The 12,167-nt window shown below is 37.1% G+C and overlaps 1 protein-coding gene across 6 annotated transcripts in view; it reads right to left on the bottom strand.

Moving 5' to 3' along the window:
• Positions 1-12,167, bottom strand: part of CUNH4orf33 (chromosome unknown C4orf33 homolog) — a 69,048-nt gene that overhangs the window by 37,055 nt on the left and 19,826 nt on the right. For 3 of the 6 annotated variants that reach the window (XM_055317065.1, XM_055317062.1, XM_055317064.1), the window contains 3 exons: positions 10,733-10,871; positions 10,416-10,615; positions 5,178-8,961 (listed from right to left, as the gene is read on the bottom strand). In XM_055317065.1, the coding sequence (XP_055173040.1) occupies positions 8,841-8,961; positions 10,416-10,615; positions 10,733-10,871 (460 nt within the window). In that variant the 3' untranslated portion in view covers positions 5,178-8,840. Of the gene's footprint in view, positions 1-5,177; positions 8,962-10,415; positions 10,616-10,732; positions 10,872-12,167 lie in introns of those variants that run through there. The other 3 variants (XM_055317063.1, XM_055317066.1, XM_055317067.1) reach the window with 3 other exon arrangements.

Below are 12,167 nucleotides of genomic sequence, written 5' to 3'. Positions count from 1 at the left end.
TCTGGCTCAATGTCCACATATCCCCCTGGGGAACAATTAGGAAAATATTTATCATATATTCTTAGGGTAACATTTTTCATTATTTTATTGAGGGGACCCAGCCTTTTTTTCAGTCAATTGGTTCTGGTTTTGAAAACTGGATTAGCTGTATAAAAAGGGTGAAAAACCAGGCAGCCCAGGTGGCTCAGCGGTTTAGTGCCTGCCTTCGGCCCAGGGCCTGATCCTGGATACCTGGGATCAAGTCCCATGTTGGGCTCCCTGCATGGAGCCTGCTTCTCCCTCTGTCTCTGTCTCTGTCTCTCCCTCTCTCTGTGTCTCTCATGAATAAATAAAATCTTTTAAAAAAGGGGAGGGGGGTAAAAAAACAAAATAATCTATTCCAAGAGCTGAAAATAGCCTACTGCTCACCAGTTTTCAATTTTTTTTTTCTGGTGTGTAAATTGGCTAGCCACCCATATCACTCTTAGGTACACCTTGGACTATCAGCTAAAGTCACAGATATCTGATGTTAATGCACTCTGACGGTCACTCCTGCTTTGCTGCTCATTAGAGTAATTACAGTCACAGGGCTTCTGTTAATTAGTGTCTCCACAGGAATCTAATATTCTGGAAATGTATCATATCCATCAACACTGGACATCCCAGTTTTATGGCAACACTGCCCACTCAGTTCTGGGATACAAAGGCTATCTATACGTCAGGTCACAACTGAGTTTCTCAAGAATGACAGTTGCGACCCAGCAGTCTCCTCTGTTCTATTCTCGAGGTAAACACATTCAGATGGTGGGTTTTCTGGTTTCATGTAACATTCTACAGTTATGGTCTAACATCAAAACGTTATAATCTAGGTCTCTGATCTTTCCTCAATAACTCCACCAAGGCAATTTTAGCACTTCTGCTTCATTTACTTATAGTAAATGTAAGCCACCATTTTATCCAATTGCAAGAATTAACTGGGCAGCATATTAAAGCAAGTTTTAGGTGTCCTTGTCAAGATGTTAAGCCCCAAGTTTAACATCCCACGTCAATAAACTTTTCCCCTTTCCAGCCCCAGATACTGACTTTTCTAGATACACTCCAACATGTGCTCCCCTTGTTCCAGGTCCTATCCTTTCAGTATGCACAATACTTCTCACCACATGTACTTATTACTTCCACTACCCTTTGGGAAGTGCTGCAAATTGATTCTCATTTTAAGTCTGATGAGGAGATGGCACAATTTTGAGAACAAGTATTATTTATGAGGCACCCACTTCAGGTTTTGAGGGTAAGTGTCACGGCAAGTTGAGGATGATTGCCTCCAACAAGGGTAAGGGGGCTGCTTCTACCAGTCCAGAGAGTGAAAAAAAATCTGGAGCTCTAGATATGCTAGAACAGGCTCATCCACACACATGTCCTCATCCCAGGTCTCAGAATTCCACTCTTTCCATAATAGACCCCTCATTTCAGAATAGGAGACCTGTCAAGGCTCAGTATTCAGTAGTGTAGTTATACTTAACATTAAACCCTGAGTTTGAATTTCCATACTGTTTGTGCTTCAGCTACTACATGTAAATAGGGCTTTTCAAATACTGAGGTGCATTTTTCTGATGTTCATAGTGTATCTTGAATTTGTAGTTGCCTATTTTGTTCTCATATCTCCTAAAGACTTTTCAAAAAGCAGTCAACTCCACAACTCCACCTTCAACATCCTTCAGAATTAAAAAAAAAAAAAAAAGGAAGTTGTATCAGTCCTACTAGAGCAATTGTTGCCTAGGTGGGGGCAGAGATTCCTGTTGCTTCCTATTCCACCACCTAGAACCCTCTCCAAATTCCAAATTGTTATTTTTTTATTAATGTAGAAATACCAAATAAAATGTTTTCAGGGCAGCCCAGGTGGCTCAGCAGTTTAGCACCGCCTTCAGCCCAGGGAATGATCCTGGGGTCCCGGGATCAAGTCCAACCTCGGGTTTCCTGCATGGAGCCTGCTTCTCCCTGTGCCTGTCTCTGCTTCTCTCTCTCTCTGTCTCTCATGAATGAAATCTTAAAAAAATTTTTTTCAACATCAGAATTATTTTAAAAAGAAAAGAAGCCAAGATGCCTGGGTGGCTCAGTGGTTGGGCATCTGCCTTCAGCTCAGGGCGTGATCCTAGAGTCCTGGTTTGAGTCTCACATCAGGCTCTCTCCAAGAAGCCTGCTCCCTCTGCCTATGTCTCTGCCTCTCTCTGTGTGTCTCTTATGAATAAATAAAATCTTTAAAAAATAAGAAAAGCTGTCAATTTCACAATCCTTGTTATTACCACTATCTCCATGCCCAATGCTACTCTCATATTGATGTCTGACCTTTCATCAGCTCCTCAAGCTAGTCTACCACTGAAGAAAGTCTTAATAACTGTGATATTACACCATGTTCATCACACCACCTCCACCAGTGGGGTCTCTATCACTAAATTGCCCCAAGAGTGATAACAGTCCTGAGTCCCATCCTGATAAGATATTTTCTAGGGCCACTTCAGCTAACACTGGACTTAGCCTGGGTTCCCCATAAAACAGAACTGGAACAAGAGCTTGCACATAGGTTGATTTTGATAAAGGAGTAGGAAGGTAGGAAGTAGGAAGAGTCAAACAGGAAATGAGGAAAAGGCCATATCGTGTGCTATGAGTTGGCTGTTGCTGCTATCAGTTAGCAACTGGAGTGCAAGCCCCTTTAGTAAACTTCTGAAGAGCCACGTGGAAGTTCCCTCAGGTGTATTTGTATTTAACCACTGCCTCTCATCCTCCTTGTTCAAGAATTGCCCCATGGGGTTTAGCTCTCTATTCAAGGATAGCTCCCTATCCCTATCCAAGGATAGTTGATGTGTGAGAATGCTTAAGGGGGTTCCTGCATGTGTTCCACACAGCTGAGGCAGCAGCAAAGCCCTGGCGCAGGAAGGAAGCAAGGAGTACACAGTGCAGCTAAGGCAAGTTGCTGTGAGTTCACAGAATACAACTGGTTGTATAACTGGAGTAAACATGTTAGGCTTAGAAGATGAGAAGAGCTTTCTAATACACAGTAGGATAAGTGCTCTAATAAAGCAATGTTCAAATACTATGGAAACTTAAATGGGGAAGAGAAGATCCTTGGGCTTTGCAGCACGACTGGAAGAGCTGAGGGCTTACTGTTATTGCTTCCCCATTTGTATCCTTTTTTTTTTTTAAATGCCAGATTAAATTCTATTCATTATCTTCTGCCCCCAAAGCCTAATGTCTTAAAAAGAAGGAAAAGGAGGAAAAGAACTTAAATATTTTTTGTGGCAATTTTTTTTCACGTCAAAACGTAGTAGTTGGTGGCTAAAAACACAAAGTGTTTAGTAGCCCTTCCTGCCACCTTATCTGTGAGGGATATGTCCCAGATCCCCAGTGAATGCCTAAAACCATGGTTAGGACTAAACCCTATATATACTCTACATACATGCCTGTGATAAAGTTTAATTTATAAATTAGGTATAGTGAGAGATCAATAACAAAACCAGCACAAATTTCTTTTTTCATTTTTCACAATTTCACAGATTTGTCACTATAAATCTCAGCAGCCTCAAAATGTTTTTTTTCTTTCCCTATTTAAAGAACTTTCAACTCTTCATTTCAAAGCACTTTCCAGCTTTTTGTTGGCATCTCTGAATTGCCAGTATTATCACCCTTGAGTTTGGGGACCACTATTAAGTAAAATAAGGGTTCCCTGAATACAAGCACTGCCATACTGTGACAGCTGATCTGATAAACCAGATGGCTAAGTGACTAATGGGCGGGTAGTGCATATATAGTGTGGATACACTGCACAAAGAGATGATTTAGGTCCCAGACAGGACATTGTGAGATTTCATCAGGATACTCAAAATGGCATGCAATTTAAAACTAATGAATCGTTTCTTTCTGGAATTTTCCATTTAATATTTTTGGACCACAGTTGACTGTAGATAACTGAAACCATTGAAAGAAAACTGCAGGTGTGGGGTAGTGGGAACTACTGTATTTCCCCTTGAACTGTGACTTACACTTTACTGGAGCTGTGAAAAAGCATGAGAAAACACCTGAATAAATGCATACACTGTGTAATCTATTTAGGTGGTGAGGAGAGAATCTGCATCATACTGTAGTAAACAATTCAGAACACGGAAAGGAAATGCATTTATACATATATTAAACAAAGGAATGATTATTCTTTTGTGGTCCTGAAGTTGAAAAACAAATTCAAAACAGTGATTACAAATGCCACTCTCAAATACTAACTTTCTATTGAATGTACTGTTTGTGTGCTACTAATGGACAAATTTTCCAAAATTCTGTGGTTGAACTGCAGGTTCCTTTCAAAAGAAAATGATTATATAAGATGCTTTTGCTTGCTTAGCATAAGAAGAAAAATATTTATTTAGATGAAAACAAGTAAAGAGATGTTTTAAACACACCTAAACAGATAAAAAGAGGATACCTATTGGGTTTTAGAAAGTTCACAAACCAACCACAACATTCAAGTTCAATATTTTATATGGTTAGATCTAAAGTATTTTGTGCTTTACTTTTCCCATTATAAACAGTTATGCTTTATAGCTGAGCCTGTGATTAAGAATGATTGATTCACTTCTCAAATCAGGACACACTAAATACATCTTTTTTTGGATAGTTTTTTATGCATTTATAAAATTGCTTCAGGTAGTTTATAAGTCACAATGGATCTTTTTTTTTTTTATTTTTAAGATTTTATTTATTTATTCATGAGAGACACACAGAGAGAGGCAGAAACAGAGGCAGAGGGAGAAGCGGACTCCATGCAGGGAGCCCGATGTGGGACTCGATCCCAGGACTCCAGGATCACACCCTGAGCCGGAGGCAGAGGCTCAACCACTGAGTCATCTAGGCATCCCACCACAGATCATTTTAAATAAGCCTTTCCTATCCAAAACTGGCATATTGTTGCCACATTAAATTAGTTACTACTGTCCGTTTTCAAGTTATTTTCTGAATTTATGTAGGATGCCTAACAATGGCACCATGCTATGTAGTTATGAAGACACTTATGGTCTTTTGTAAAAATCAGTATTTATTTTATACCAGTTCTCTTTTCAGACAGAAGACGGAACAAATGAAAAAAATTAGTTACTAAGTCACATTTAACTAGCACAGGGATTGTTCAATGCAACAATATACAGAAGTTAACTCCATTTAATTTACAGCTTATTTCATAACAATATTTTATTAAGATATACTTCACATGTAGTAAAATCACAAATCTTAAACATACAGCTTGGGGGATGTTGACAAATGTATGCAACTACATACTGTCAGCCACATCAAGATACAAAACATTTCAATTACCCACTCCCTCAAATACCCTCATGTCCCTTTTCCAGACAATTTGAATCTTCTGCCCTCACCCAGAGCAATCACTGTTCTGAGATGCATCACAACAGCCTGGTTTGGCCTATAATTGGCCTTCATATAAATAGTTATACAGAATATTGTATCTGGTTTATTTTGTTCAATGTAATGCTTTTGAGATTCATGTAGGCTCATGCACGTACCAGTAGTCCATTCGTTTTCATAAGTAGTATTCCACTGAGTATATTGCAGCTTGTCTATCATGTGGATAGAAACTCGATTGTTTATAGTTTTGTGTTATGAATAAAACTGCTATAAATACTCATTTGAGTATATACTCTCTTGAGTATATACCTAAGAATGAAACTGCTGAAACACAGAGTAGGTGTGTATTTAACTTTAGAAACTTCCACTTTTCCAAAGTTCTTGTACCATATACTCCATTCCTATCCACTGTGTATGAAAGTTCTAGGTACTCCACATTCCCATTATTGCTGGACATTATTCCCATTATTGTCAGTCTTTTTCAGCTTTAACCATGTAACCAGTGTGTATACTTTGTAATTTTAGTCATTTAGTGCTATCTTGTTATGGTTTTAATGTGCATTTCCTTGATGATAAGTGATGTTAACTTTATATATTTACTTTTGTATATTTTTTTTCTGTGAAGTTTCTTTAACTGGCTTCTTTTATTACTGATTTACAGGAGTTCTTCATATATTCTGGGTAAGAATCCTTTGTCAGATATGGGTACTGTGAATATTTTATTCCAATCTGTGGCTTGCTTCTTCACTTAATGGAAGTTTTTGATGAACATAATGTTTTTATTTTGATGAAGTCCAATTTCTCTTTTTCTTTTAAATTATTGCTTTTCATGTCTTATCTGAAAAAAAAAAATATTTCTCTAACCTGGATTACAAAGATTCTCTCCTAGATTTGTTTTCATTTCACCAGTTACATTTAATTTTTCTGTAGACTTTTAAGTAGGAGAGAAGGTTTTGATTTTGTTTTCATGTTTTTTATAGTTATTTCAATACCATTTATTGAAAAGATTATCCTTTTCCTTTTTAAATACATTGGCACCTTTGTAAAAAAAAATCAGTTGATTGCACATTGTTCTTTATAGTTTCTCCATCCTGTTACATTGATGTATTTGTTTAAACCTATGCCAAGGGCACACTGCCTTCATTATTATATCTTAATAGTACGTTCTAAAGTCAGATTGTATAAGTCCTCCAACTTTGTTCTTTTTCAAAATTGTTTTTGGCTATTTTGAGGTCCTTTGTATTTCTTTTTTTGTCTTTTTTAAAGACTATTTATTTATTTATTTATTCATGAGAGACACAGAGGAGAGAGGGAGAGGGAGAGAGAGAGAGACAGTCAGAGGGAGAAGCAGGCTCCCGGCAAGGAGCCCGATGTGGGACTCGATCCCGGATCCTGGGACCACACTTTGAGCCAAAGGCAGACGCTCAACTGCTGAACCACTCAGGCACCCCGGTCCTTTGTATTTCTATATAAAATTTGAGTCAGTTTGTCAATTTATACTCCCTCTGGGATTTTTAACTGAGATTGTAGTGAACCTATAGATTAATTTAGAAAAACAAATTAGGTGGCTTATTTTCTCCTATATAAAGAAATCTATAGGTAGGTAGTCCAGATATGATACATTACTCTATTGCACTGTTTAGAACCCAGGCTCCTTTGTCTTGTTGCTCAGCTGACTATTCATTGACTATCTCCTCATTGATACAATACAGCTAGTGTGTTACCTCAGGTTTCAATTATGCAATTCAGGAGAAAAAGACAAAAGGTAAAAGGTATGTGGCAGCTGAATCTTTCACCTTGGGATCCCTGGGTGGCGCAGTGGTTTGGCGCCTGCCTTTGGCCCAGGGCGCGATCCTGGAGACCCGGGATCCAATCCCACATCGGGCTCCCGGTGCATGGAGCCTGCTTCTCCCTCTGCCTGTGTCTCTGCCTCTCTCTCTCTCTCTGTGACTATCATAAATAAATTTAAAAAAATTAAAAAAAAAGATGAATCTTTCACCTTTAAAACATCTTTTCTTAATGATCTACTGGACAATGTATACATACATCTCATTAGTCTGAACCGTTTTATCATGTCATTTCTAACTGCAAAGGAATCTGGAAAAATGTTTTTAAGTAGTGCCCCTAAAAATTCAAGTTCTGTTAGTAAAAAAGAAGAGGATAAAATATATTGTCAAACAGACAGACAACTAGGTATTCTGTACAAGTAATAAAAGTCCTTAAGGGCAGCCCTGGTGGCACAGCGGTTTAGCGCCACCTGCAGCCCAGGGCGTGATCTGGAGACCCTGGATCAAGTCCCACGTCAGGCTCTCTGCATGGAGCCTGCTTGTGTCTCTGCCTCTCTCTCTCCCTGCATCTCTATGAATAAATAAATAAAATCTTTAAAAATAATAATAATAAAATAAAAGTCCTTAAAAAATTCTTCTGTAAGACTGCTAATCTCTTAGTTAAGAAAGCTAGTGAAGGATGAGGTTTGGTGGAGAAGTTCATAGATGATCTATTAGATGGCTTCAAACTCTGAACTATATGACAATACAAAATTTGAAAAACTCTAGACTAGGAGTATTTGATGTTTACAAAATAAAATGAAGACATTTTGGCATCTGGTTTAACAGCATTAAGAAAATGTCACTTGTTTGTAAATGAAAGTAGAATCTGTTGCCCCGATTCAAGACCATTTCATTTCCTTCCACACACTAAAAATAGTCACAAGACAGGGAAAACAGATGGTTAAATACATATGTAACTTAATGATGCCTTAATGGATGTGGATCTCCTGTCAACTGAAATAGGTCATTGTTTTCAACCCATTTCAACAATGCACAGAAGATTCTAAGTAAAGAATTACTGTACATTACACGGAATTTTAAAAAATGCACAGGGATCCCTGGGTGGCGCAGCGGTTTAGCGCCTGCCTTTGGCCCAGGGCGCGATCCTGGAGACCTGGGATCGAATCCCACGTCGGGCTCCCTATATGGAGCTTGCTTCTCTCTCTGCCTGTGTCTCCCCCTCTCTCTCTCTGTCTCTGTGTGACTATCATGAATAAATAAATAAAATCTTTAAAAAAAAAAATAAAAAAATAAAAAATAAAATAAAAAAATGCACAAATAACATATTCTAGTCTCAGGCTGGCTGAAGTTTAGGGAAGTGGAAAAAAATAATGATGTTGGTTGACAGAGTCAGGGATATCTGGGGTGATGGTGATGCAAGGCAGATAGAACTGACTGACGTGATGACTCCTAGAGTAAATGACTCTGAGAAACATTTTAACTTTCTAGATAAAGTCATCTACAAACTTCCTATTCTCTTGCTAACTCATATACAACTTGCCAGAGATACTATATTTTCACTGACCTCCATGAAAACAGTTCTTGAAATGTGCTGGTGGTATCATGATTAAAAAAGATTATACTTATTATTGGTTTACCTTAAAAGATACAGAGGAGAAATGACTGATATGGTCATCTACTATACTCCTGTACATCAGGTTTCTCTGTTAGCCACAGCTCTGATTCTGGTTGTTTCCATTCTTCTCCAAGCAGTGTGTTAAAACCGAAAGGCTTGAAATATTCCAGACGATGGCTAAACACAAAGAAAAAGAAGGTGGGAATTGAAATGAATTATGCGTTTGTGAAATAGTTGTCCTGAAGGGCTATTCATTTTGTCACATTTGTGACAGAACAACATTCTATTTTAAAAATACCAAAGGTGGGATCCCTGGGTGGCGCAGCGGTTTGGCGCTTGCCTTTGGCCCAGGGCGCGATCCTGGAGACCCGGGATCGAATCCCACGTCAGGCTCCCGGTGCATGGAACCTGCTTCTCCCTCTGCCTATGTCTCTGCCTCTCTCTCTCTCTCACTGTGTGACTATCATAAATTAAAAAAAAAAAAAAAAAAAAAAAAATTAAAAAAAAAAATAAATAAAAATAAAAATAAAAATACCAAAGGTAAGGGATCCCTGGGTGGCGCAGCGGTTTGGCGCCTGCCTTTGGCCCAGGGCGCGATCCTGGAGACCCAAGATCAAATCCCACATCGGGCTCCCGGTGCATGGAGCCTGCTTCTCCCTCTGCCTATGTCTCAGCGCCTCTCTCTCTCTCTCTCTCTCTCTCTCTCTCTCTGTGACTATCATAAATAAATAAAAATTTAAAAAAATTAAAAAAAAATGCCAAAGGTAAGAGTATTCTATATGTACAACTTTTTTATTCTTGCTATCAAATACTCAGCTCTGAAATTCACCCACATCTCAAAACACTCTTAATTCTACAAAAGCTCCCTCACACCTGAGAGAAGAAATAAAAATCAACACTCAAAACCTGTCTCATTCTATCTAGCGTTAGAAAAATATTATACTCTTAGAGATGTTTTTACATTCAAATTTTGAAATACTTAATAAGCCATATAGATAATTGTTTTAAAGTTTCAGCTCTGTAGCTTAGAGGATAGACTACTTTGCCAAAGGAAGAGAACTTAATGTAAAAGAGATTTAATCCTAGTTCTTTTCTTTCTAGGAAAAGCATTTACCTATTGCGGCTTACCAAGGAGAGAAAGCCTTAACTAACATGTAACAGTGGATGTTAAACTGTGTAGGAAATCATTCTGCTCTGGCTCCATCTTATGATGGATGTTATCAGGGGAAGAGAGCCAGAGACTTAACTGAAGGGCACATTTTCAAACAGCAAGAAAGGATTTATTAACCCTTTAATTACACAGGAAACACACAGATGTCTCTGGCCATTAGCTCTGAAAGGGATCATAAATGAATTTGCAACCATACTTTGATACCAGCTGTTGCAATACTAAGAAAGGCTTTTCTCATACTGCTATGGAGATATAAGTGCTCTACTGACAAAAGTAAGAGAAACTATGTCTGTCCAAAGTCAGTCTATCAAGTACTTACTAGGGACCACAGGGAACATAGGACTCTACTAGGTATTTGTATACATATCTTCTTTGAGTGAAAATGTTACTACTGTTCTACACAAAATTCGTTTTCAAAAAACACAGAGTTGAAACATATTTTCATTTATTTTCTACTTACAAATCAGGTTTTTGTCCTTGCTGCAGTTCATGTCGAGGTACAGGGTAAAGAGCTTCATAGTTTCTCTTATCTTTTGATCCATGAATAGCAAATGCATTGAATTTTGTCACATGTGGTGGAAAATAACTCCAAGGAAGATAAGCTCTGCCTTCCCATTTTGTCTTTCCTGTGCACACTTTGTACGACAGAGCAAGTTCTTTCTACGGAAATAACAGGTGAAATACAAAAGGTATATTTAGATTTTATATAGGATATGTATATAACATATATGTATATTACATATTTAAGGATTTTGTCTAATATTTTTATTTACTTACTTTCCACACATTTCTTCTTCCAGAGAGTAAAAGCACCAAATGTTGTCCATGACTGTCAAAATTAAAATTCCTCATGAGTGTTTGAAAGAAACAAATGTTATTTTCTTTACTTTCCTTCATGTCTGCAATATGTGCATATCTACAATATGAATATTGGATAATTATAGGGAGAACCAGTGTGTTCAGTTACTTAGAAATATCATCTTTGAGTATTTCATTTTTCAGAAAACTGCAGTCAAATGCCTAAAGCTACACATGTTCAGACTGCCTCTTAAATTTTATAAATAAGAAATTACATAAAATACTTCAACCAGTTAGATGGTACAAAATATGAAAAAGGTTGGGAAATACCATAGTATCTGCTGCTCAAAATAAAACCAATTTCAAAAACTAAATAAAGTACCCTAAAAGAAGCTGGCACTGATTTCTAAGTCTGAATCCAACAACTTTACTAAAGGTTACTTCTGTAAAAAAAAAAAAAAAAAAAACCAACTGTCTTGAAGCTCATTAGGAAGATAGAAAATAAAAACATAGATTGTCTAATAGAAGTGAACATGCTGAAGATTTTAACTTGTGTCTATTCTCTTCCACAACTGTCCTCTCAGTTCTGTCTGCCTCTTGTATTTTCCTGCTTTATACCATTAGTTTTTGACACTAATGTCACATTTTCAAAGATAAAATATATCCTCATATGGAATTCTAACAAGAGTGCATAACTGGGATTAGCCAGGTCAGGAAGAATTAAAGGATTTCAAATAGCTACATGAAGCAAATTTACTGTCAGTGGAAAAGACTAAACATTTCCTCTCAAATGGACTGTTGTGAGCTTTTCAGAGAGGACTTTCCTTCAATAAACTATTTTTAACAGAAAACAAGTATTGGTTTTCATTTAAAAGTTCTCAGCTTATTTTTATTATTATGCAACTTTAAGAATATCCTAAAAGGAATAAAATTCCTTGCAAATTAAAACAATAATATTCTTCATGCTGCTTTCCCAGAGGTTAATTAACCATCACAAGAGTTGATTGCCTGAAGCAAATGCATAATTCTTGATTAACTGTCCCGTAATAAACGAAACCAAACTACTCTACAGACTTTTTTTAACTTCTTAGTAACTTAAAAATATATTTTTTAAATTATTAATTTCATACATAATGGTTATCATATAATTTAAAAACAAAAGAGAATCTATCCTATTCATCTACTACGAAGTCATCACTTTGTGAAAATAAACTGGTATCACCTAATAAAATTAAAACTAAGGATAAAACTTTAGAATTCTATCCAAGTTCTTAACTGCTTTCTAGACAAGTTATAAACCTGTTTGCCTTAGCTATCTCACCTGTACGATGAAACTAATCACATAATAATTGAAGTTTTCTTACCTCACATGACAGTTAAATGATAGTTTTCAGTAAAAGATTCTGTCATGTTA

The sequence above is a fragment of the Nyctereutes procyonoides genome, unplaced genomic scaffold (genome assembly GCF_905146905.1).
Source record: "Nyctereutes procyonoides isolate TBG_1078 unplaced genomic scaffold, NYPRO_anot_genome, whole genome shotgun sequence".
Taxonomy (NCBI): domain Eukaryota; kingdom Metazoa; phylum Chordata; class Mammalia; order Carnivora; family Canidae; genus Nyctereutes; species Nyctereutes procyonoides.
Note: the sequence above shows the minus strand (reverse complement) of the source record. Positions and strands in the feature narration are given on the sequence as shown.